At 42.6% G+C, this 25,612-nt stretch overlaps 1 protein-coding gene across 1 annotated transcript in view; it reads left to right on the forward strand.

Annotated features, from left to right (window-relative positions):
- The first annotated feature begins 7,800 nt into the window (after positions 1–7,800).
- Positions 7,801–25,612, forward strand: part of GABRA2 (gamma-aminobutyric acid type A receptor subunit alpha2) — a 273,826-nt gene continuing 256,014 nt past the window's right edge. The window contains exons 1-3 of the mRNA XM_040334997.1: positions 7,801–8,129; positions 8,488–8,592; positions 12,041–12,156. Of these exons, the coding sequence (XP_040190931.1) occupies positions 8,519–8,592; positions 12,041–12,156 (190 nt within the window). The 5' untranslated portion in view covers positions 7,801–8,129; positions 8,488–8,518. The remainder of the gene's footprint in view (positions 8,130–8,487; positions 8,593–12,040; positions 12,157–25,612) is intronic.

Below are 25,612 nucleotides of genomic sequence, written 5' to 3' on the forward strand. Positions count from 1 at the left end.
CAGCAACTTCATGATTTAGGCTGGGTTCACACTACTACACTACTTTCATCCTACTTTGCTCTATGTTCAATGTTTCCCTATGAGAGCGTCTTGTAGCGTCATACACAAGTCGGTCCGACTTTGAAAATGCTCCCTGTACTACATTTGGTCCTACATTGATCCTACTTCAGGCCCATTGAATATCATTGAAGTCGGACCAAAGTAGTATCCTGTTCATGAAAGTAGGATGGATGTAGGACCAATGTAGGATAAATGTAGGACCAATGTAGCAGAGCAAAGTAGGATGAAAGTAGTGTAGTAGTATGGAGACAGGTGTAGGGGTTCAGCAACAGCAGCAGCATGGAAATGTGTGGAAGAGCAACTGCATGAGGGAAACTTGTGCAGGGGTTCAGCATCAACTTCATGGCACTGCATGGAGGAGACAGGTGTAGGGGTTCAGCATAAACTACATGGCACTGCATGGAGGAGACAGGTGTAGGGGTTCAGCAGCAGCTTCATGGCACTGCATAGAGGAGGAGGGTGTAGGGGTTCAGCAGCAGCCTTATGGCACTGCATGGAGGAGACAGGTTTAGGGGTTCAGTAGCAGCCTTATGGCACTGCATGGAGGAGACAGGTATAGGGGTTCAGCAGCAGCCTCATGGCACTGCATGGAAGAGACAGGTGTAGGGGTTCAGCAGCAGCCTCATGGCACTGCATGGAGGACAGGTGTAGAGGTTCAGCAGCACAATGGTATATGAAGTCTAAGCAGGGAGGAGGCAGGTTCAAGGGTTCAGCAGCAGCATCATGTGGTGCAGGTGCAGGGGTATAGCAGCATAGCAATGTGCAGAGAAGTCAATGCATGGAGGAGACAGGTGGAAGGTATATGGAGGAGTCAATGCATGGAGAAGACAGGTAAAGTGGTTCATTAGCATTATAGTATATATGGAGGTGTCAATGTTGGAGACAGGTACAAGGGGTTCAGCACTCAGCAGCAGCAGGACAATGTATGGAGGAGTCAATGCATGGAGGAGACAGATGGAAGTTATTGTCAGAACCATGGTATATGGAGGAGTCAATGCAAGGAGGAGACACATGCAGGGGTTTATCAGCATTATGGTCTATGGAGGTGTCAGTGCATAGCGGAGACAGGTGCAGAGGTTCCACAGCATTATAGTATATATGGAGGTGTCAATGTTGGAGAAGACAGGTACAGGGGTTCAGCAGCAGCAGGACAATGCATGGAGGAGTCAATGCATGGAGGAGACAGATGGAAGTTATCATCAGAACCATGGTATATGGACGAGTCAATGCAAGGAGGAGGCAGGGTTCAGAAGCAGCATGGCAATCTATGGTGGAGTCAATGCATGGAGGAGATAGGTGAAAAGGGTTCATCAGCAGCATGGTTTATGGAGGAGTCAATGCATGGAGGAGACAGGTGCAGGGGTTTATCCACACCATAGTCTATGGAGGAGTCAATGCATGGAGGAGAAAGAGTGCAGGGGTTCATCAGCAGCATGGCAATGTATGGAGGAATCTATGCATGGAAGAGATAGGTACAGGGGTTCATTAGCAGCATGCTATATGGATGAGTCAATGCATGGAGGAAGCAAGTGCAGGGGTTTATCAGCATCATGCCTATGCAGAGAAGAGTTGGGTGATGGGGTTCAGCAGCAGCAGAATTGCAATAAGTGGAACAAGTGGAGGATTCCAGAGCAGGGGTCCAGCATCAGCATCATGACAATGTCTGTAATCGGTGCATGGAGGATGCAGAAGCAAGTGATCTGCATCAACGTCAAGGCAGTATCTGTAATGAATGCATGAAGGAGGCAGGAGCAGCGGATGATGGCAATGTCTGTAAAAAATGCATAGAGGAGTCAGGATCTGCATGATGGCAATGTATGGAAGGAATGCATAGAGGATGCAGGATGAGATGCTGATGGCAGTGTCTGGAGCAGTGACAGATGTGTGTAGGGATGTGTGCAGTGGTGTGTGCAGGGATGTGTGCAAGGATGTGTGTAGGGATCTGTGGAGGGATGTGTGTAGGTATGTGTAGGGAAGTGTGCAGGGATGTGTGTAGGTATGTGTAGGAATGTGTGCAGGGATGTGTGTAGGAATGTGCGCAGGGATGTGCGCAGGGATGTGTGTAGGGATGTGCGCAGGGATGTGTGTAGGGATGTGTGTAGGGATGTGTTTTAGGGATGTGTGTAGGGATGTGTTTTAGGGATGTATGTAGGGATATGTGTAGGGATGTGTGCATGGATGTGTGTAGGGATGTGTGTAGGGATGTGCGCAGGGATGTGCGTAGGGATGTGTGTAGGGATGTGTTTTAGGGATGTGTGTAGGGATGTGTTTTAGGGATGTATGTAGGGATATGTGTAGGGATATGTGTAGGGATGTGTGTAGGGATGTGTGTAGGGATGTGTTTTAGGGATGTGTGTAGGGATGTGTTTTAGGGATGTGTGTAGGGATGTGTTTTAGGGATGTGTGTAGGGATGTGTTTTAGGGATGTGTGTAGGGATGTGTTTTAGGGATGTATGTAGGGATATGTGTAGGGATGTGTGCATGGATGTGTGTAGGTATGTGAAGGGATGTGTGTAGGTATGTGTAGGGATGTGTGTAGGTATGTGTAGGGATGTATGCATGGATATGTGAAGAGTGTGTGTCGGGATGTGTGTAGGTATGTGTACAGGGATGTTCATGGAATATGTGTAGGGATGTGTATATGATATGTCCAGGGGTGTATGTGTAGGGATGTGTGCAGGGTGCAGGGATGTGTATGGCATATGTGTAGGGATGTGTGCATGGATGTGTGTAGGTATGTGAAGGGATGTGTGTAGGTATGTGAAGGGATGTGTGTAGGTATGTGTAGGGATGTGTGTAGGTATGTGTAGGGATGTATGCAGGGATATGTGAAGAGTGTGTGTCGGGATGTGTGTAGGTATGTGTACAGGATGTATATAGGGATGTGTATGGTATGTATATAGGGATGTATATAGGGATATGTATGGGGTGTATATAGGGATATGTATGGGATGTATATAGGAATATGTATGGGATGTATATAGGGATATGTATGGGATGTATATAGGGATGTGTATGTATGGGATGTATGTAGGGATATGTATGCAATGTATATAGGGATATGTATGGAATGTATATAGGAATATGTATTGGATGTATATATGGATATGTATGGGATGTATATAGGGATATGTATGGGATGTATATAGGGATATGTATGGGATGTATATAGGGATATGTATGGGATGTATATAGGGATATGTATGGGACGTATGTAGGGATATGTATGGATGTAAATAGGGATATGTATGGGATGTATATAGGGATATGTGTGGGATGTATATAAAGATGTATATAGGGATATGTGTGGGATGTATATAAAATGTATATAGGTATACTCTAAGCCAGAATTCAGAGAGTTGTGGTTAATGATTCTTACTCTGAATGGTCCAATGTTATCAGTGGTGTACCCCAAGGTTCAGTGCTGGGACCCTTACTTTTCAATATATTTATAAATGATATTGGGTTTGAGATCAAAAGTAACATTTCTGTCTTTGCAGATGACACCAAGCTATGCAGTGGAATAACGTCCTTACAAGATGTCTCCAATTTACAAGCCGACCTCAATGCTCTGTCTGATTGGGCGACTAAGTGGCAGATGAGGTTTAATGTAGATAAATGTAAAGTTATGCACTTGGGGGCTAAGAATATGCATGCATCATACATACTAGGGGGAGTACAACTGGGGGGGTCTGTAGTGGAGAAGGATCTGGGGGTTTTAGTTGATCATAAGCTCAATAATGGCATGCAATGCCAAGCTGCGGTTTCCAAAGCGAGCAAAGTCCTTTCTTGTATTAAGAGAGGTATGGACTCCAGAGACAGAGATATAATTTTGCCCCTGTACAAATCATTAGTAAGACCTCATCTGGAATATGCAGTTCAGTTTTGGGCACCAGTTCTCAAAAAGGATATAGGAGAATTGGAGAAAGTGCAGAGAAGAGCAACCAAACTGATAAGAGGCATGGAGGAGCTCAGCTATGAGGAAAGATTAGAGGAACTAAATTTATTCACTCTTGAGAAGAGGAGAATAAGGGGGGATATGATCAACATGTACAAATATATAAGAGGTCCATACAGTGTACTTGGTGTTGAGTTATTCACTTTACGGTCATCACTGAGGACAAGGGGGCACTCTTTACGTCTAGAGGAAAAGAGATTTCACCTCCAAATACGGAAAGGTTTTTTCACAGTAAGAGCTGTGAAAATGTGGAACAGACTCCCTCCAGAGGTGGTTCTGGCCAGCTCAGTAGATTGCTTTAAGAAAGGTCTGGATTCTTTCCTAAATGTACAGAATATAACTGAGTACTAAGATTTGTAGGTATAGTTGATCCAGGGTAAATCCGATTGCCTCTCGGGGGATCAGGAAGGAATTTTTTCCCCTGCTGTAGCAAATTGGATCATGCTCCGCTGGGGTTTTTTGCCTTCCTCTGGATCAACTGTGGGTATGGAGTTGGGTGTATAGGATTTTACTGTGTTTTTTTATTTTTTGTTTTTTGTGGTTGAACTGGATGGACTTGTGTCTTTTTTCAACCTGACTAACTATGTAACTATGTATACATATGGGATGTATATTGGGATATGTAGAGATGTATATAAGGATATGTATGGGAAGTATTGTAGGGATGTATATAAGGATATGTATGGGATTTATATAGGGATATGTATGGGATATATAGGGATGTATATAGGGATATGTATGGGATGTATGTAGGGATATGTATGGGATGTATATAGGGATATGTATGGGATGTATATAAGGATATGTATGTATGGGATGTATATAGGGATATGTATGGGATGTATATAGGTATATGTGTGTATGGGATGTATATAGGTATATGTATGTAGGGATATGTATGGGATGTATATAGGGATATGTATGGGGTGTATATAGGGATATGTATGGGATGAATATAGGGATATGTATGGAATGTATATAGGAATATGTATAGGATGTATATAGGAATATGTATGGGATGTATATATGAATATGTATGTGATGTATATAGGGATATGTATGGGATGTATATAGGGATGTTTATAGGGATATGTATGGGATGTATATAGGGATATGTATGGGATGTATGTAGGGATATGTATGAATGGGATGTATATAGGGATATGTATGGGATGTATATAGGGATATGTATGGGATGTATATAGGAATTTGTATGGGATGTATATAGCGATGTATATAGGGATATGTATAGGGATATGTATGGGGTGTATATAGGGATATGTGTGGGATGTATATAGGGATATGTGTAGGATGTATATAGGAATATGTATGGGATGTATATAGGAATATGTATGGGATGTATATAGGGATATGTGTGGAATGTATATAGGGATATGTATGGGATGTATATAGGGATATGTGTGGAATGTATATAGGGGTATGTGTGGGATGTATATAGGGATATGTGTGGGATGTATATAGGGATATGTGTGGGATGTATATAGGGATATGTGTAGGATGTATATAGGAATATGTTTGGGATGTATATAGGAATATGTATGGGATGTATATAGGGATATGTGTGGAATGTATATAGGGATATGTATGGGATGTATATAGGGATATGTGTGGAATGTATATAGGGGTATGTGTGGGATGTATATAGGGATATGTGTGGGATGTATATAGGGATATGTGTGGGATGTATATAGGGATATGTATGCGATGTATATAGGGATATGTGTGGGATGTATATAGGGATATGTATGGGATGTATATTGGGATATGTGTGGAATGTATATAGGGATATGTATGGGATGTATGTAGGAATATGTATGTAATGTATATAGGGATATGTGTGGGATGTATATAGGGATATGTATGGGATGTATATAGGGATATGTGTGGAATGTATATAGGGATATGTGTAGGATGTATATAGGGATATGTGTGGGATGTATATAGGGATATGTATGGGATGTATATAGCGATGTGTATAGGGATATGTATGGGATGTATATAGGAATATGTATGAGATGTATATAGGAATATGTATAGGATGGATGTATATAGGGATATGTATGTATGGGATCAGGGATATGTATGAGATGTATATAGGAATATGTATAGAATGGATGTATATGTATGGGATGTATATAGGGATATGTGTGGGATGTATATAGGGATATGTATGGGATGTATATAGGGATATGTATGAGATGTATATAGGAATATGTATAGGATGGATGTATATGTATGGGATGTATATAGGGATATGTATGAGATGTATATAGGAATATGTAAAGGATGGATGTATATGTATAGGATGTGTATAGGGATATGTATGAGATGAATATAGGGATATGTATGGGATGTATATAGGGATATGTATGGGGTGTATATAGGAATATGTATATGTATGGGATGTATATAGGGATATGTATATAGGAATATGTATAGGATGGATGTATATGTATGGGATGTATATAGGGATATGTATAGGATGGATGTATATGTATGGGATGTATATAGGAATATGTATATGTATGGGATGTATATAGGGATATGTATGATATGTATATAGGAATATGTATAGGATTGATGTATATGTATGGGATGTATATAGGGATATGTATAGGATGGATGTATATGTATGGGATGTATATAGGGATATGTATGAGATATATATAGGAATATGTATAGGATGTATATAGGGATATGTGTGGGATGTATATAGGGATATGTGTGGGATGTATATAGGTATATGTATGGGATGTATATTGGGATATGTATGGGATGTATATTGGAATATGTATAGGATGGATGTATATGTATGGGATGTATATATGAACATGTATGGGATGTATATAGGAATATGTATGGGATGTATATAGGGATATGTGTGGGATGTATATAGGGATATGTGTGGGATGTATATAGGGATATGTATGGGATGTATATTGGGATATGTATGGGATGTATATAGGAATATGTATGAGATGTATATAGGAATATGCATAGGATGGATGTATATGTATGGAATGTATATAGCGATGTGTATAGGGATGTATATAGGAATATGTATATGATGGATGTATATGTATGGGATGTATATAGGGATATGTATGAGATGTATATAGGGATATGTGTGGGATGTATATAGGGATATGCATGGATGTATATAGGGATATGTGTGGGATGTATATAGGAATATGTGTGGGATGTATATAGGAATATGTATGGGATGTATATAGGGATATGTATAAGATGTATATAGGAATATATATATATAGGATGGATGGTATGTATGGGATGTATATTGGGATATGTATGGGATGTATATAGGGATATGTATGGGATGTATATTGGGATATGTATGGGATGTATATAGGGATATGTATGGGATGTATATTGGGATATGTATGGGATGTATATAGGAATATGTATGGGATGTATATAGGGATATGTGTGGGATGTATATAGGGATATGTGTGGGATGTATATAGGGATATGTGTGGGATGTATATAGGGATATGTATGGGATGTATATAGGGATATGTATGGGATGTATATTGGGATATGTATGGGATGTATATAGGAATATGTGTGGGATGTATATTGGGATATGTATGGGATGTATATTGGGATATGTATGGGATGTATATAGGAATATGTATAGGATGGATGTATATGTATGGGATGGTGCTGCATGTCTGGATGACGGCGCAGGCGCCCCCCGCTCCTTAGCGCTGCAGATGTTAGAGGTGTAAGGAGGACGGAGAGCTCCCGGCCAGGCTGGCTCATGTCACAATCACACGCATCCCCGGACGAGCTGTCCCCGGCATCCTAGCATCGGGAGCGCTCCGCGGCCAATTCCTCCTCTCTCCCCTGTATACGGAGAGGGAACTCCCAGAGCCAGGCGCGCCCCCGCTACCACTCCAGCGCGGGCACCAAGCAAACATCAGCTCGCCCCCGACTGAGAGATAGAGAGAGAGAGACCCTCCTCCATTCAGAGCAGGCAGGATCTGTTCTCAGCGAGCCTCTGTGTACCGCAGCCGCTCTGCACCTCCAGCATCCTCCGTGCCGGCACCTTCCCCGCATCCCCAAGCAGGTACACTCCAATTACCGGGGACCCCCAATGGTGGCTCTGCTCATGCCTGGGACAACTTGTGCTCCAGCCTGGCTTGGCTCTCCTATTGAGCCCTGCGATCTTTCCATCCTCAGCTATGTATGCGGTCCCTGTGGTCCCTGGTGATGGTGGAGAGTCCATGTGTAGAGTGTTGACAAGTGGGGTAGTCACTCCAGCACATGGCATTGTGGCAGAGAAGGTAGAAGAAGCTCTTTATGGACTTTCCACCAGTCCTCCTGGACCATGCATGGTCACCTGGAAGTTCATGGCTCTGCTGTTGCTTGATGATCTTGTCTCTTCCAGGTGCATCCCAATAATCCGATTTTGTTCTCTTCCTCAGGTTTTTATATAAAGACCCCACTGGAGACACTATGGAAAGCAGGCTACCCTTCCATAAGAGGAACCTAGGCATGCTCCTCACCCTGTTCATGTGGCTGTCATCAAGGTGAGCTCCTTGTCTTCTACACCTTATATCATGCATGGACTTTCTACATTGCGTTTATTTCAGCACTGGGCATTTTTTTGGTATTTTAATGAAAGCCTTGACACTGATCCATAGAAACCAAGAGCTAATTGGAGCAAAATACATTTTAAAGTCACATTAGTTTAAATCATGGGAGCTGCTGATGGCACCTAAGCTCTTATCTGTAGGAGGCAGCCATGGGTTAATTATGCTCACAAATCAAATCACTTTATCTGACATAAGCACCAGTGGCAGGTGATGTTTAAAAAGTACAGGGAGAGTTGATGAAGCCAATGACAATATTATATTTAACCCTGTAATGTTAATATTGAAGGCATTAAAAGAAAGTGCATGGCAAAAGACAAAACTACTGGTATGGTGAGGAGTTGCTGCTGACATGTTGATGCATTCCTATTTGTTGGACATTGTCTTGTCCCTTGAAAAGTAGTCATGTGGCTTCTTGTATCCTCTAGATGGAGCTAGTATACAATGCCAAGCTCTTTCTCAATAAAACACTGGGAGCTTTATTAGTCAAGTTTGTGTCTGATTGTTTTCTTGTTTCATAATAGCAACATAAATACATAGCGAGTGTTCTCTACAACTTATATTTATCCTGATGTTGTTCCATTTGTCTGCTCAGCAAAAGGGGTAATCATACTGCTGCTTTGCAGACATAAAGTATTGTGCAGCTCCTAATATGACAGAGCTGTCCTCAAGGATGAAGGCATAAAATGCAATTTGATATTTTTATATAGGTTATCATCAGTTCCTTTGTGCAGCATGCAAATATTTGCTTTTAGATATCCTTAAAGGAACTATGTGATATGCGGATTTTCTTTAATGCATTATTTGTATAACTATCGGTATACAGGTTTATATACCTCTATGTGTATGAAAATAAATTGATAGTATTAAATTATAAATGTTTAAGAACATCATTTAAAAAACATAGGCAAAGTGTTAATTAATGTAAGTTCTAGACATTGGTGGCTTAGGAAATATTCACACATTCTTAATCACTGTATTGCTATAATGAATATCGTCGATGTATTGTCATTTTTATTAGAGTTATGTCATTTCAGGAGATTCCAAGTCTCCTTGTTTTCTTATAAAAATTCTGACTTTTAGCAACAAAACTCTGGAACTCAGAATGAATATTTGTTGGACATTTATGATTTCCTTTGAATATTTAGTATGCAAAAATTGTTCTTAATAGTTTTTGTACTTTGAGCTAAAGGAGGACAATGTGGCTTTAGAGGGATACGTATTTGGGTAATAAATACATTTCTAATACTTATTTTGTTTTAGCTCAAAGTACAGAAACTACTAAAAACTATTTTTGAATACTATAATAATCAAAAGACAACATACATTTCCAACACATGTTCGTGAATAACTTCTATGCAAAACATTTTTAAGATACAAATAATTTTATTGCATTATTTGTAGGAAGTATAATTAAATATAGTTATGTGTAAATTTAGATTGTATACTGTTCCATGATATAACATGTATAAATATGTAATTGGTATATGTTTTCAAATAGGGGATAATATAGAGAGGGCAAGTCTTGCACCTTGTGAAAAACTAGTTTTAATTTAGGCAGCCAATTAGAGCAGTGTTTCTCAACTCCAGTCCTCAAGGCGCCCCAACAGGTCATGTTTTCAGGATTTCTCTCAGATGAAACAGCTGGGGCAATTGCAAGGCAGTAAAACTGATCAAATACCTGTGCAAAATAATGGAAAGCCTGAAAACATGACCTGTTGGGGCGCCTTGAGGACTGGAGTTGAAAAACCCTGAATTAGAGTATAAGGACCTGAAAAAAAGATCTACTTGGTCTGGTTGGCTGTTTGACTTAATTGCTGGTATAGGGCTTTTATTAATACAGTACTATCCTAAAAAATATACCGTAAATTATATATAATATATAATTTGTTTGCTAACTAAATTGTGATGTTGTGTTTATTAATAAACTGTGTCTAGTTTTAATACAAGTTTATAAAATGTATTTTCCAAATATATATGCCTTAGAAACGTAATATTATTAAGGTACCCTTTGCATAATATTACAATATTGTTATAAACATAATAATATTATGGTAGCCTTTGCATAATAGTATAATATTGTTGTTAAAATAATAATTTCTCTTATCGTCCATGGACAGACACAGCTCCTTAAATCTTGACAAGTGGGTTATGTTCCTGTTCACAGGAGAGGACTAGTCCTCTCCTGTGAACAGGAACATAACCCACTTGTCAAGATTTAAGGAGCTGTGTCCGTCCATGGACGTCAGAGAAAAGGATTTTACGGTGAGTACAAAAAATCCTATTATGGTACCCTTTGCATAATAGTATAATATTGTTATACAAATAATAATATTATGGCACCCTTTGCATAATAGTATACTATTGTTATAAAAAATAATAATATTATGGCACCCTTTGCATAATAGTATAATATTGTTATACAAAATAATAATATTATGGTACCCTTTGCATAATAGTATAATATTGTTATACAAAATAATAATATTATGGTACCCTTTGCATAATAGTATAATATTGTTATAAAAATAATGATAAAAATAATAATATTATGACAGCCTTTTCATAGTAATCCCTATTAAAAAATAAATAAATAAATATATATAATATATATATATATATATATATATATATATATATATATATATATATAATCTGTTGCATTATAAGTTATAGTGAATAAACCAACAAAGTGCGATCCAGTGCTTGACTTCCACTAATATTGCTCTGTTCTGTAGCTGTCAGAATAAAAACAAGACAGGGAAAGGCAGGATAAATACATACCACCGCATTGACGAAGCATGTCCAGTTTGTGTGAAATGGCCGTTGGCTGCGTTTTTTCTTTTTTTTTTTGCTATCCTTTCCTATCCTGGTATAGTTTAAAGTTGCACTTTTAGTGGACATCAAGAGCTGCAACACTCTCGTTTGATGTATCCATTAGCCTACTGCGTTGGGTCCAGGTACCGCTGGGGAGCCATTTACTGAAGAAGATTTTGTGTTATTATGGCAGCCATATGTACAAGCCTTTCCTTACACATCAAGGGGGTCATTTACAAAATTAGAAACATTTTTCACTTAGCCCAGTGGAGCTGCGTTCACGTCAAACACCCAGTCATGTGCGGGGGCATTAAATAAATAGTATCCTCCTCTGCACATAATTGGGGGTTTGAAGTGCCTACAGCTTCATCGCTACAGCTAAGTGAAAAAAAAATGACTTCTTAGTAAGTCAGCCCCTAAGCCTTAGTAACTTACCAAAATGATCAACTGGCAGCAAATTCATACTCTTTGTTGTGATTAGTTACATTGTGTGCTATTCTTGTTATCTATCTATACACAAGTTTTAAGTATATTAGTAATGCTTAACTATGAAATTATCTCTGCCTAGGCAAGTCCTTGCAGAAAACATGGATGATGATGCAAAAAATAACATAACCATCTTCACAAGAATTCTAGACAGACTTCTGGATGGGTATGATAATCGTCTCAGGCCGGGATTAGGAGGTAATGTGTCTATAATAGAGTTACTTATGAAATCATGGAACTGATGTGAAAATGAAGGAGTACAATTTAAATTGTTGTTGCAGCAGTAATTGTACATGGTTGGCTAACACTCGGGGAAAGTTAATGTTCCGTTTATGCTTCTGTATGTCAGGGATTTCTGAGAATTGCAGTTCCTTAGTAGTGATGGCTCTTTTGCAATGTTTCTTTGAAAATATATATTTCTAATTTCTTTGTTTTTTTTTGGTCATCACCGCTGATGCATTGAGGTCGATTTACTAAAACTGGAGTGTGCAAAATCTGGTGCAGCTCTGCAACCAATCAGCTTCCAGGTTTTTTGTCAAAGCACTTCTACCCAGGAAGAATTTACCCCCTTCCTGACTAGGGTGACCACATTTCCAAACTACCATTCAGGGACACCCCCCTTCCCAAAAATCAGCTTGTGCTGTAACGAATCACAGCACAGTGACTAGGCACAAGAGGTGGGATTTATGATTTCTCCAATCACAAGCAGGGGGTGGGGACTGTGCTCCTCCAAGCATTGCTGGCCATGACAAGTATTGTCAGTGAGTAAAGCGGTGATGGGGCAGCCTTTTTTTGAGGGCATTAGTTTGGCTTGGGGGGTGGCTGTGTCAGTTTCATTCTGGGACACTGTATTGTCCTGAAATGAAGGTGCCCGGGACAGACCTGCAAAATGCAGGACTGTCCCAGGCAATCCGGGACACGTGGTCACCCTATTCCTGACCAGGCCATTTGTTTTGCGATAAGGCACTGCGTAACTGACAATTGCGCGGTTGTGCCGCGCTGTACCAAAATAAAATTGATGTCCTTTATTTCCCACAAATAGAGCTTTCTTTTGGTGGTATTTCATCGCCTCTGCGGTTCTTATTTTTTTGCTATTTAGGTCAATATGTATTCTTCTACATATTTTTGGCAAAAAAAAAAAAAAAATAAACCTATATTGATTGGTTTGTGCAAAAGTTATAGCGTCTACAAAATAGGGGATAGATTTTGGGCATTTTTATTATTATTGTTATTTTTTTACTAGTAAGAGCGGTGATCAGCGATTTTTATTGGGACTGCGACATTGTGGCAGACAGATCGGACACCTAACTGACATTTTTTATAATTATTTGGGAACCAGTGACATTACAGTGACCAGTGCTAAAAATATGCACTGACATTGTACTAATGACACTGGCAGGGAAGGGGTTAACATCAGGAGCTATCAAGGGGTTAACTGTGTTTCCTCAGTATTTTTACTAACTGTATAGGAGATGGGCTGCTTGGAGCAACACACAGATCCTTCTTCCTGCATAGCAGAAAGACAGGATCTCTGTGTGATCCCCTGTCAGAATGGAGATCTGCCTTGTTTACTATCGCAGATCTCCTTTCTGTCTCTGCTGGGAATGATCGCGGGTGGCCGTCAGACATCGAGTCTTCTGGGGCCCAATGGGCACGCCCACAGAACGCTGTGTACAAGCCTGACGTACATCTACAGCATTTCATGCCAGTATAACTACAACGGCTGGTCGCAAGCGGTTACAGTGTTACTAAACCCACAACAGTAAAATCGGTCTGTATATGCAGTAAAGCATGCTTGCTATACTCACTGTGGAACCTAATGGGTTGATCCTCTGCATTGTGTAAAAAGGCTTTTTGATCCTGTCTTCTCTGATCCTCCCCTTCAACAGTCCCCAAACCATCTCCTGATAGAACAGAGCCTTGGTGGGGGCAAGCTGCACATGCTCAGTTTTAACCAGACATTGATCGTCTTTATAAAGTGTTCCATATTTTTTTCACACATATTTTTTATAGCAAAATACTTTTTAATATTATTAGAAACTTAAAAATATTATAGAGATATAGCACTAAAACATCAAATATACATATAAAACAATGAAGATATGACCAACAAATATAAAAATGACATAAAACGCTTTACCGTTATAACAGGGCTTGACAAATCCCGGGTGCCAGGTCGCCATGGCGACTAGAAATAGGGTCCTGGTCGACTTGGCTTGTGAACTGGCGCCATCTGGTGGTCAGCCGTTGGTATTACAAGTTATTACCACCAGATGTGTAAGCTGGCGCCATCTGGTGGTGGCCGTTGGTATTACAAGTTAAGCATTACAAGTTAAACAGCAATTCTAATGTTGTTTTTCACTATTTTCACTGCCATCTTCTTCCCTCTAATTAGAACCCCCAAACATTATACCCTGTTTCCCCAAAAATAAGACCTACCCTGAAAATAAGACCTAGCGTTATTTTCCAGGAGGGCTGCAATATAAGCCCTACCCTGAAAATAAGCCCTAGTTAAAATGCTTGTAAAATCCTATAATCCACTCTATTACAGTAGTTTATAATGTACAATGTGTGTGTTTCTGTAACATAAATGCAGGGAAGAGAGCTCCCGTGGGTAACAGAAGTGCAGAGCGGCGCTATAACAAAAGTATTTGGCACAATTATATTACAGAAACGCACACATTGTACATTATATAATACTGTAATAGAGTGGATTATAGGATTTTACAAGCATTTTAACTCAGTTCACACTGGGGATTCCTGACAGGCAGGGAGGGAGAGGGGGAGAGAAGACAGCACATTACATGGTAAGACCTACCCCGAAAATAAGCCCTACTGTGTCTTTTGTTGGCATAATTAATATAAGACCCGGGCTTATTTTCGGGGAAACACGGTATATATTTTTTATCCTAACACCCTAGAGAATAAAATGGCAATCGTTGCAATACTTTCTGTCACGCCGTATTTGCGCAGCGGTCTTACAAGCGCACTTTTTTGGGAAAAAATTACACTTTTTTTGTAATTAAAAAATAAGACCACAGTAAAGTTATCCCCATTTTTTTTTTTATATTATGAAAGATAATGTTACGCCGAGTAAATTCATACCCAACATGTCACACTTTAAAATTGCATCCGCTCGTGGAATGCCGACAAACTTTTACCCTTTAAAATCTTCATAGGCAACGTTTAAAAAAATCTACAGGTTGCATGTTTTGAGTTACAGAGGGGGACTAGGGCTAGAATTATTGCTCTCACTCTACCAATCGTGGTGATACCTCACATGTGTGGTTTAAACACCGTTTACATATGCGGGCGCTGCTCACTTATGTGTTCGCTTCCGCTCGTGAGCTCGTCGGGACAGGGCGCGCATTCTGGCTCCTAACTTTTTTAGCTGGCTCCTAGATTCCAAGCAAATTTGTCAACCCCTGCGTTATAACCAACAGTGCCACAGAAAAAAACAGCATTGAAATTCATACCATATATGTGTTGTAGATACTTATTAGACCCCTGTCCTGTGGTAGTGCCACAAATGACATATGCTTACTACTTACCCAAACTATAGTAATAACTTCTTCTGAATCCCATAGTCCATCTTGGGAATGAGCAAGTGAGCGTGGCTATTTTCCTACATACAGAAAAACGGAATGTAGCCACCGGATCACAGCACCAAAAATAGGAATATAGAGATTTGAAGGAAGCTGGGAGCAATAGAAGGTACCTTTTTGAAGTTAAAATTATGCTAAACTTTGCTTAAAAAAATATATTCTCGTATTTTCTCTTAAAGTTAGAGCCACTCTACTAATTCGTTTTTTCGGGACTTAGATAGCTGTATTGGCTCTTTTCTGTGGCGGGGTTCGACCCCTCGGTTGGCCAGGGCCACCCTTCAGTTGCCTGTTGGTTTCGGGGGGTTGGCGCTGCCCAACCTGCTAGTGTATTATTGGGCTGCTGTACTAGTTACAGTGCGGTGGTGGTTTGAGCAGTCCAGGGCCAATGCAGCGGTCTGTTTGGAGGCAGCTATTGTGGGGTCCCTTACCGAACTCAGTAACCTGGTTTACCGGGGTCCAACTGAGTACCCCTTGTTGCCGTGTCCGTCCAGGACTACGTTGCGGGTGTGGGGAGTGGCTAGACGTCACTTTCAGTCCCCTGGCAGATGGTCCCCCTATACCCCGTTGTGGGGTAACCCCAACCTCAAACACTTCCGTACCATACCGGACCCGCAAGTGTGGGCGCGCTCGGGTATCAAGGTCCTGCGAGATGTTGTCAGTGGGGGATCCCTGCTTCCCTTCTCGACCCTATCCAGTCGATTTGGTCTGGCGCCCTGGATGCTGTTCCGCTATCATCAGCTGCGGCATGCTTTCAGGGCCCAGTTCCCTGCCCCTCCTGACCTTCAGGCTGACCCGGTTGAGGACTTGCTGGCTCAGAGCTCTCTTAAGAAAGCATTCTCCACTCTGTACCTGACGATCCTCAGCAAGGACTCCCCTAAGATAGATGCCCTGTGGAGCAAGTGGGTGGTGGATGTCCCGTCCCTGGACAGAGGGGTGTGGGAGGAGTGCTTTGACAACGGGTATAAGCTGGTGATCTCCTCTAGAGATAAACTGATTCAGGCTAAGTTCCTGCACAGGGTGTACTTCACCCCTCAGAGACTGCATGGGATATATCCGCAGCGTTCCCCTAACTGCCCGAGATGCCGCACCTCGGAGGGAACATATATGCATATGTTCTGGACATGTCCTAGACTGTTGGACTTTTGGTCCGCTGTCTTTGAAACTGTCAATGTTCGCCTCCACCTGAGTCTTCCGATCTCCCCGGAGCTGGCGCTCCTGGGGGTGCAGGATGATGAGCAGAGGCCTCGATACGTTAAGCTGTTGATGTCATTACTATTCTTTTATGCAAAGAAGGCGATCCTACTGAAATGGACCTCTAGGGCCCCCCCTACGGTGGGTGGGTGGATGGATGCGGTCAATGCAGTTCTCCCACTATATAAAATGACCTACATGAACAGGGGCTGCCCGGCTGCCCGTTGGGGCCGTGGATAAATCCTCTCTGATCAAGCCTGAATATTGCATTGCTGCCCTCTGATGGTTGTCTCCCCCCCCCCCTCCTCTCCCCCCCTTCCCCCCCCTCCCGCCCTTCTCCCCCCCCCTTCCCTCCCCCCCCCTTTCCCTGATCCCGGCCTACTATGCTTGGTAATTCTCATAATTGGCTTGTTTAGCTGTTCTCTTGTTGTGATTGGACTTAGGGAATCTTCATCTTGTGATTCCTGTATCTCATGTCGGCCTATGATGCTGCTATGTATTGTTGACTAATGTACCTTATACTGTACCGCTTTTGCCTTAATAAAGACCAACCTTGTTGTTAAAAAAAGTTAGAGCCACTCTAATCTGTAAACACCATCAGCACCAGGGCCGATCCTAGGGTCACATGCGCCTGGGTGCAGAAATATTTTTGGCGCCCCCACATGGGCGTCGTCATTTTACTAACTCCTCCCCTTTACAAATGTTGCTATGGCAATGACTTAACCACAGAGATGCTCCCCCATGAAGTCTTCATTAACCTGGGATCCTTACATGATCTCTTAACAATAAACAAAATACAGGAAGAGAAGCAGAGTACTTTATAGAAAAGGGACAGGACACTATAGTGGAGAGAATGTGGCTGCTCACCCCGATAAAAATGATGAAAAGAATTTTCCCAAATGGGGTTATTGCGCAGCTCAAAAGGAAAGAAGTAATACCATGTAATAAAAAGTTGTGTTTATTCACATGTTAAAAAGTGGACAAAAATTGGGTAGCATAAATGGATGGAGCATGAGTTGTATCAAGTACACAAACAGCGTTTACATAAATGTATAACAAGCAGTACACAAACAATTTTTATACAGTCAAAAATGTGCATTGTAGTAAAAACAATCTAACGAACGTTTCGACCTTTGAAGGTCTTCTTCAGAGAGTTTGTGTGTCTAACCACTATATGTTCCTTTCCAGCCACACAAACTCTCTGAAGAAGACCTTCAAAGGTCGAAACGTTCGTTAGATTGTTTTTACTACAATGCACATTTTTGACTGTATAAACATTGTTTGTGTACTGCTTGTTATACATTTATGTAAACGCTGTTTGTGTACTTGATACAACTCATGCTCCATCCATTTATGCTACCCAATTTTTGTCCACTTTTTAACATGTGAATAAACACAACTTTTTTATTACATGGTATTACTTCTTTCCTTTTGAGCTGCGCAATAACCCCATTTGGGAAAATTCTTTTCAGCAGAGTACTTTATTTGGACCTGGAGGGGGGCCTCTGTGATGGACACAGAGAGGGCTTCTGTTAGAGAGTCTGTTAGATGTTTGGCGCCCCCACCTCTGCAGGCGCCTGGGTGCAATGCACCCTGTGCACCCTGCCTAGGATCGGCCCTGATCAGCACTGCCTCCTATTGTAGTATCCCCCTGTCAGGAAAGGGTTAACCCGTTGGTGGCACTGTCAGTCTCTTGGATCGCAGTAGCAATGTCCACCAGCGGGTGTCTTCCAACACACAAGATCTGTAATGGAGGGATTCACCTGCTGGTGACACTGTTAGATCCTTATGGCTGTATTACCGGTGTCCACCAGCGGGTGTCTCCTGGCATTGTGGAGCAGACAGCACCTCCTGTGTTCAGGTGTCACTTGAGGCTAATTACAGGCATTCATATAAATATCCAGCAAGCACTCACATGTTTGCCTTGGTATCGTCCTTGTGCCCTGACCTGCTAGCCTGTAACCTGAACCTGTACCTATAACTGATCCCGAGCCTGTACTGATCCTATCCCTCCTGTGTTCCTGTTCCTTTTCATCCTTGCCCTGTACCCTGATCCCATTCACCTTCTGCTGGTTCCCTGTGTATGACCCTGGCCTGGCTTACGTTTGTGATTCTGGAACTGCCCTTTGTTTATCTGCTGATACTCTGTGTATGACCCTGGCCTGGCTTCCGTTCTTGATTACGATATTCCCCAGCTACTATATATAGTTATTTGTTTTTTGTATGTCACTGTTGGGTTTATTGTCACTGTTTGGTATTGGAGGTGTTTGTGTACTTAAATATCACTAATATTAATAAACATTTATATTCACTTTACATGCATTTTGGTTCTCTCTTTGCAGTCCACACAGTCTGGTCACACCTGGTACATGATACCCCCTCTGTGTGTGATTTATACAAATAAATGCTGCAAATACCTAATTTCACTGCTGAGATTGCAATCACATGACTGGCCAGCTTTCTTCTTTCCTTCTCTGAGAGTTGCAGTGGGCGGGGCTGAGATTCCTCTGCTGATGTTAGTTTGGAGGGGAGGAGGGGGGTGGAGGAGAGAGCTGGTTGGTCATGTGATCGCAATATCGGCTCTTAGAGGTATTTACAGCATTTATGTTTATAAATCATTCACAGAGGGGGACACTGCAATAAGAGGCAGTGCTGATGGTATATACAGGTTAGCGTTATGAGAGCAGCATGAGGGGGGAGGGGCGGCTCACACACAGACAGAGAGAGGTTTCTTTAAGCTAGTGCATTGTTGGTTCACTTAACTTTTCCTTCAATTTCCCTTCTAAATTTTTTTTTTCCTTGTTTTCTTTGTCTGAATTTCCCACTTCCTGTTCCTCCTCAGTAAGCTGCTCTGGCTGACTAACCCCCATGGACGATGGAGGCAAGCTTACTGAGGAGAAACAGAAAGTGAGAAATTCAGACAAAGAAAAAAACATTTAGGCCCGGATTCTCAGAGGACTTACGATGGCGCAGCGCCATGTACGCCGTCGTAAGTCCTAATCCGAGCCGTCGTATCTATGCGCCTGATTCTTGGAATCAGTTATGCATAGATATCCATTAGATCCGACAGGCATAAGTCTCTTACGCCGTCGGATCGTAACTGCAATTTTCCGCTGGCCGCTAGGGGCGTGTAAGCTGATTTACTCGTCAAAATATGTAAATTAGCTAGATACGCGAATTCCCGAATGTACGCGCGGCCGACGCAGTAAATTTACGCCGTTTACGTTAGGCTTTTCCCGGCGTAATGTTACCCCTGCTATATGGTGGCATAAGTCCGGCGCAACAATGTTAAGTATGGCCGTCGTCCCCGTATCGAAATTTTAAAAAGTTACGTCGTCTGCGTAAGTCGTCCGTGAATGGGGCTGGGCGTCATTTACGTTCACGTCGAAACCAATGACGTCCTTGCGGCGTACTTTGGAGCAATGCACACTGGGAAATTCCACGGACGGCGCATGCGCCGTTCGGGAAAAACGTCAATCACGTCGGGTTACAGTAGATTTACATAAAACACGGCCCCCCTGATCCAAATTTGAATTAGGCGGGCTTACGCCGGCCAATTTACGCTACGCCGCCGCAACTTACGGAGCAAGTGCTTTGAGAATACAGCACTTGCCCGTCTAAGTTGTGGAGGCGTAACGTAAATCGGATACGTTACGCCAGGGCAAAGATACGCAAATGTACCTGAATCTGGCCCTTAGAAGGGAAATCAAAGGAAAAGGTAAGTGAACCAACAATGCACTAGCTTAAAGGGTCACTAAAGGAATTTTTTTTTTTTTAAATAACAAACATGTTATACTTACCTCCACTGTGCAGTTCGTTTTGCACAGAGTGCCCCCGATCCATGTCTTCTGGGGTCCCTCGGTGGCTGTCTCTGGTCCTCCCCGCAATTAGTAACCACAGTCATGCGAGAGCTCGCATGGTGGTCACTAATTTCGGGCACGCTCCCGTGATACAGCGAGCGGCCATGGCCGCTCACTGTATCACTCGGCCCCGACCCTCGGCGCGCCGCGTCACTGGATGTGATTGACTGCAGCGCCAGCCAATGGCTGCGCTGCTCTCAATCCATCTGCTCTAGCCAATCAGCGGCCAGGCTGAGCGGCGAAGAGGATATCGGGACCGCGCGGGACTTTCGAAGGGGCAGGTAAATATAACGGGGGCTCAGGGCAGGGGGGGGCGGCAGCAGCAGATGTTTTTTCACCTTAATTCATAGATTGCATTAGGGTGAAAAAATATTTTCCTTTACAACTCCTTTAAAGGTACCTATTTAGAAAATAAAAAACAAACCTTCACAACCCCTTCAACCTTTTAACCCCTGAGGAACCCTTGTTAAAATGTTCACACCCCAGGGAACCACTGCTAAATGTGAATACATCTTCAGCTCACAGCACATTTGCATCATCAGTTAGGCCCCTTTCAGACTGGGGCGGGAGCCGTAGTGGTGGCATATCGGCGCTAAAAATAGCGGCACTATACCGCCGGGTTTGCCGCGGGATTCGTCTGCTAGCGGTGCGGTATTAACCCCTGTTAGCGGCCGATAAAGGGTTAATACCTCTATAGAGTCGCATTGCGAGCGGTATTGCCGCAGTTTCCCATTGTTTTCAATGGGAAGGAGCGGTATACATGCCGCACCTCTCACCGCTCCAAAGATGCCACTGACAGGAGATTTTTTTCTCTCCCGCCAGCGCATCAGGCTTTCACATTGAGTAGGCAGTGAAGGAGTTTTTCAGGCGGTATAGCAGCGCTATTTTTAGCGCTGTACCGCCTGAAAAACTCCTCAGTGTGAAAGGGGTTTTAGATGCTGTAGATATAATTCATTAAATAATAATTCATGTATAAATCATTTATACAGTTTTTGACACCCCTGGTGGATCATTTTTTTGGGCCCCCTTCCATCGGTAGCCAATAGGAGGAAGAATACCCCCTCACATTAGTGGTCTTTTGGAAAAATGCCACCCTCAGGGACAGCCCAAATGATCAAATGTTTCAGCTGTTAGCTGAAAAGGGCAGGGGATCCATTAATCTTAGACCACTGGCTCTACTCATTACGTTGGGCCTGTAACTATAGAGTCACTGTCTGATGAGAAGTCAGTCAACCACTGCTTATTTGCTCAAAGAATCCTTGGCAATCTCAGGGGGTTGACAAAGGCTGTCCTAGGTAATAAATGATTAGCAGTGTGGGTTAATTAAATATGGTGCATTGACACTATGGAAACAGACATGACATGTCTGTTTCAAACCACCTACTTTCTTCTATAGAGAAGCACACACAATAATAAGAGAGCCCTGTGAGTGATGAGTGTAATCATTGGATTCTTAAAGAAGTATGAAACCCAAAACCAAAAAATCTAATGTATTGCAGCTTACCAATCATTAGATGTGGTGGCCACATTCATTTCCTTATTGTTTTATGCCTTATCTCCCCTCTGTTTTCAGGCCAGATCTGGCCAGTAACACACCTCCTGTATCAGAGTGCCCCCACACTGGATGAACGGCACAGGGGGCACATTTTGGCAGCAGCTTTGGAAATCTGAGGGGAGTCTTATATGTACTAGCTTATTTAAATGCACTAACAAATTGAAGCCAAATTCCATCCCACACTTTATAAGCAGTTACAGTAGTTCATTTGTTTTCCTTTTGGAATAAAGAGTCTTCATGAATAAATAAAAACGGATCATTGTAAGCAGGGCCGGATTTGCTCTCCCTGCCGCCCTAAGGTCAGGTTCCACAATGCACCCCCCCCAACCAACCCCCCCCCCCCCCCAAATCAATGGAGAATGTGCGGCACGGTTAGTTCAAATATGTTTTGTTTGTTTTTTTACTTTTTTATCACTTTTTTTATTTTTATTTATTTGTAGCTTGTCGCTTACTTTTTTACATTTTTGTATCTTTTTTTATTATTTTTCTTATTCTTTACTTTTTTATTTTATTAATTCAATTATTATTTCTTATTATTTATTTATTTGTTATAAAAAAAATTCACTTAACTTTTTTGCTTTCACACAGGAGAAAACAATTTCCTGTGTGATAGTAATTGGAGGTGACATGTTCTCTTTATTGACCCTGTCACCTCCAAAACAGGAGTCCTAGCACTGTGCTAGAACTTCTGTCACAGCTGAGATGGGAAGAGCACAGCTCACCCCCCTCTCACTGTGTACATCAGCAGCAGGGACAGGAGACAGACTTGGTGGCTGGGGGGAGGACGGAGTCCCGAAGACAGAGCTAGCAGAGAGAGGTATGTGGGGTGGGGGGAGGACGGACGGGATTCCCCCATAACTTACCGCCCTTAACTGTTTGTTCCGGGCATCGGGGGACTCCATGCCACTGCCGCCCCTTGGAGCCCTGCCGCCCCAAGGCCTGGCCTCAGTGGCCTTGTGGGAAATCCGGGCCTGATTGTAAGCAATCCTGCCTGTATTACATGTTTTGTCTCAGCCCTGTTACTGATAAATCTGCAGGAGAGCTTGTTTTGTTGAAGAACAACAGACGTATTGGCCAGATCACCAAGTGAAAATAGAGGAAGGAAAGCCTAAAAAAGAAAAACAATGCAGCCATCACATCTAAAGCCTCGTACACACGACCGAGGAACTCGACGGGCGAAACACATCGTTTTCCTTGTCGAGTTCCTTGTTAGGCTGTCGAGGAACTCAACAATGCAAGTTTCTCCATTCCTGTCGAGGAAAAAATAGAGAACTTACTCTCTTTTTGGCTCGTCGAGTTTCTCGACAGTTTCTTCGACGAAAATGTACACGCGACCGGTTTCTTCGGCAAAAAAATATCTCCCAGCAAGTTTCTTGCTGGTTTTTGCCGAGAAACTCGGTCGTGTGAGGCCTAAGAATTGATAAGCTTTAATTATGCACCGATTGGCACATCATATCTTTAAAAGGGTAATGTAGTTTTAACCACATTTTGAAAGCATGTATTATGTAGATGATGTCTTGGCAAACAGTAAGCATAATGCTGTTGTTTTCTAACTACTTGGCTTACATAGGTCTAGCTAAGTGCTGGTATCTTTTGACTCTGTAGGGTTGATTTACTAAAGGAATAGAAGCCGTTGACTTGGCAAAGTGGATTTTCTTTATGAAAGTGGATGTTCCCTTTGGAAATAGAATTATATAGGGTACACTGTATTCTCTTTTGAATGCAAATCATGTGCAAGGGACCTTCAAGGGCAGAATTTTTGCTAGCATATGACTGAATGATTAAAGTGAACATTGCCTTATTTACTATTTTCAGTAGACATTCACTTTTCCAAGTGAACGTGCATGTAGCTAATCACCCCCAATATATACTGTCACTTGGGGGGAAGGTGTCCAACACAGAGAGGAAGGAGGAGGAAGCAATGTCAGTAGTAGGTTGACCCACAACTTACACACAACACACAAAATCCTACACAGATCTTCCTCCCTGTACTTTATCTCAGAATAGACACCTTCATCTAAGCTTTTAAGGCAGGGGTCCTCAAACTACGGCCCGCGGGCCAAATGCGGCCCGCGGAGGATATTTAACTGGCCCACCCCACCCTGACATGCACGGCAGGTTGTAACACAGCGGTCCCGCTGTGTCACAGAGCTCACAGTTCGGGCACGCTGTTCAGGCACGCTGTGATAGGTCTAGGAGGAGGAGGGCGGGACTTTTATCACAGCGCGCCCGAACTGTTAACACTGTGAGATTCGTGACACAGCTGGACCGTGACACAATGGCAGTTTGGCACAGTAAGGCTTTGAAGGGCTTACGATGGTAAGGTAAAGGGGGCTTGCGATGGTGAGGGGGGTTGCAATGAGGGGCTGATAAAGATGTAATGATGATGGTGGGGGGGGGGGCTTGCAATGAGGGTCTTGCGTTGGTGAGGGGGGTTGCAATGAGGGGCTGATGATGATGAGGGGGGGCTTGCAATGAGGGGCTTGCGATGGTGACGTGGGGGGGACTTGCAATGGTCATGATCGGTTTGCAATTAAATGATTGTGAGGGGGGCTTGCAATGAGGGGCTTACAATAATGGTGAAGGGGGGGGGGGGGGGTTGCAATGATCGTGAGTATAGGAATTTGTTCATAGTTTTTTTTATAGTCCGGCCCTCTAACGGTCTGAGGGACAGTGTACCGGCACCCTGTTTAAAAAGTTTGAGGACCCCTGTTTTAAGGTGTCTAAACCTGGCTTTACACTAGAAGAATTTTGTTTATTTATTTTTTTGTTTTAAAGTGGTTGTAAAAAACAAAAAATCTGCAAGACAAAGGCATAATGAGCTAGTATGCATAGCATTCTAACTCATTATGAAATACTTACCTCAGATCCAAGCCCCCGCAGGGGTCCCGGCACACCGCTGTGACCGGCAACATGTCTCCCAGAGTTATTTCCTGAGTTTGCGGGCTCCGGTACTGTGATTGGCCAGAGCCGCGATGACGTCACTGCGTGCAGGAGCCACCGGTCTCGGCACAGCAGCTGTAGAAACGACACAAGTAAGCCGTTTCTTCAGTGCGCATGTGCCAATGACCTCGGTGAAATACTGTATCTTCTAGACGGTGCAAGTTTAGGAGTTATTCATGGTACCTACAGGTAAGCCTTATTATAGGCTGAGGCCCCGTACACACGACCGAGTTTCTCGGCAGAATTCAGCCAGAAACTCGGTTCAGAGCTGAATTCTGCCGAGAAACCCGGCCGTGTGTACACTTTCGGCCGAGGAAGCCGACGAGGACCTCGGCGAGGAAATAGAGAACATGTTCTCTATTTCCTCGTTGTTCAATGGCAAAAGTCGGCCCGTCGAGTTCCTCAGCGGCTTCCACACTGAACTCGACGAGGAACTCGATGTGTTTGGCACGTCGAGTTCCTCGGTCGTGTGTACGGGGGCCTTACTTCAGGTTAAAAGT

This window comes from Rana temporaria, chromosome 1 (genome assembly GCF_905171775.1).
Source record: "Rana temporaria chromosome 1, aRanTem1.1, whole genome shotgun sequence".
Taxonomy (NCBI): domain Eukaryota; kingdom Metazoa; phylum Chordata; class Amphibia; order Anura; family Ranidae; genus Rana; species Rana temporaria.